At 41.7% G+C, this 1468-nt stretch overlaps 1 protein-coding gene across 1 annotated transcript in view; it reads right to left on the reverse strand.

The window, feature by feature from the left end:
- Positions 1 to 1468, reverse strand: part of LOC107574149 (uncharacterized) — a 4962-nt gene that overhangs the window by 1650 nt on the left and 1844 nt on the right. The window contains exons 2-3 of the mRNA XM_016260616.1: positions 848 to 1096; positions 682 to 765 (exon numbers count right to left, since the gene is read on the reverse strand). Of these exons, the coding sequence (XP_016116102.1) occupies positions 682 to 765; positions 848 to 1096 (333 nt within the window). The remainder of the gene's footprint in view (positions 1 to 681; positions 766 to 847; positions 1097 to 1468) is intronic.

A 1468-nucleotide genomic window follows, 5' to 3' on the forward strand; every position in this document is an offset into this window, starting at 1 on the left:
AGAGAGAGAGAAAGAGAGAGAGAGAGAGAGAGAGAGAGTGAGAGTGTAAGAGTGTGTGTGCGCATGCATTAGGTCTCACCACTTTATATTTTTGTTCTGCATTTACGGCTGATTATATTTGCCAAATTCTATACAAATGCCTTCTGTGACAGTCATACCTGTGTGTGTGTGTGTGTGTGAGAATGAGAGACAGAGAGAGAGAGAGAGAGAGAGAGAGAGTGAGAGTGAGAGTGTGTGTGTGTGTGTGAGTGAGAGAGAGAGAGAGAGAGAGTGTGTGTGTGTGTGTGTGTGTGAGAGCATGTCTTTTCTACATTGGATTTGTGCTCTAGTACCAGGCTTTTATTTCGGTGTGAAAATTTTCAGATTTATTGCCGGATTTATTGATTTTTTTTGACAAATGAAAATCGCATTTCCCATTAATTTCAATGTGGGGTCATATTGACCCCAAAGACAAGATTTGTAAACTTTTTTTTTTACATACCTTCAGAACAACCAAATCAAGCCCATTTTTTAAATGTGAATATAGATAGATAATGTAGAAAAGTCACAAAATCTTATTCCGCTGAGATGAAGGGAACCATTTTTTTTAACTAAGGAAAAGTTGAATGGGGTCATATTGACCCCAAAGACAGATTGAAGGTTAAATAAATGTGGGCTACATTGTGACACTCAGACACACACCTTACTGTCTTTATGTTACAGTTGCGAGTGACGATCCTGTGGATTTCCTGAGCCCCAGCGTCAGTTATACTATTGCCACTGAAACTGAGATCAAACAAATCGGGAATGTAAGAACTATCACATTATACTTGATAAATGTACACTTTGAGTTTCTTCAGTCACTCACTCAATGTTTTGAGCTTTGTGGAGGTTTGGGAGCAGCAGATCCAGGCTGTGATCGGTGAGATGGCACTGACTCAGATCCAGTTCTGTCAGTCCTTCAGAATATTCCAGAATCAGCTCCAGACCTCTACAGACCTGCAGATCCAGCTGAGTCTGACTGAGATCCAGCTCTTCACCCAGAGCTCCAGAGAGAGACTGAGCTTCCTCAGGCCTCACATGAGCCAGAAACTGAAGCAGCAGAGGTTTATCACAGCTGAAAGACAGAGAACAAGAGATGCTTTATATATACTGAATTAGGGGTCGACCGATTATCGGTCTGGCCTATATTAAGCATTTTTATGATTATCGGTATCGGCCATTTTCAAAACCGATTCGCCGATAAAATAACTTAATTTTGAAATGCGCTATTTGGCTCTGATGCAGCCTGTCAAAACTCACCACTCTGTGGCTTAAAGCAATCTCCGCCCACCGCTCATCTGATTTGTTGGGAGTCACAAGTCAGACCAATCAATGGGAAATTCATTCACTCCTAAAGCGCTTGCTAACTGGAGCTGCTTCAGTGATCACGCGTCAGTTGTCTCTCAAAGGTAAGGCAGCAGCAGACGTTGCTTAATTTGCAATAAAT

The sequence above is a fragment of the Sinocyclocheilus grahami genome, unplaced genomic scaffold (assembly GCF_001515645.1).
Source record: "Sinocyclocheilus grahami isolate Dianchi unplaced genomic scaffold, SAMN03320097.WGS_v1.1 scaffold2130.1, whole genome shotgun sequence".
Taxonomy (NCBI): Eukaryota; Metazoa; Chordata; class Actinopteri; order Cypriniformes; family Cyprinidae; genus Sinocyclocheilus; species Sinocyclocheilus grahami.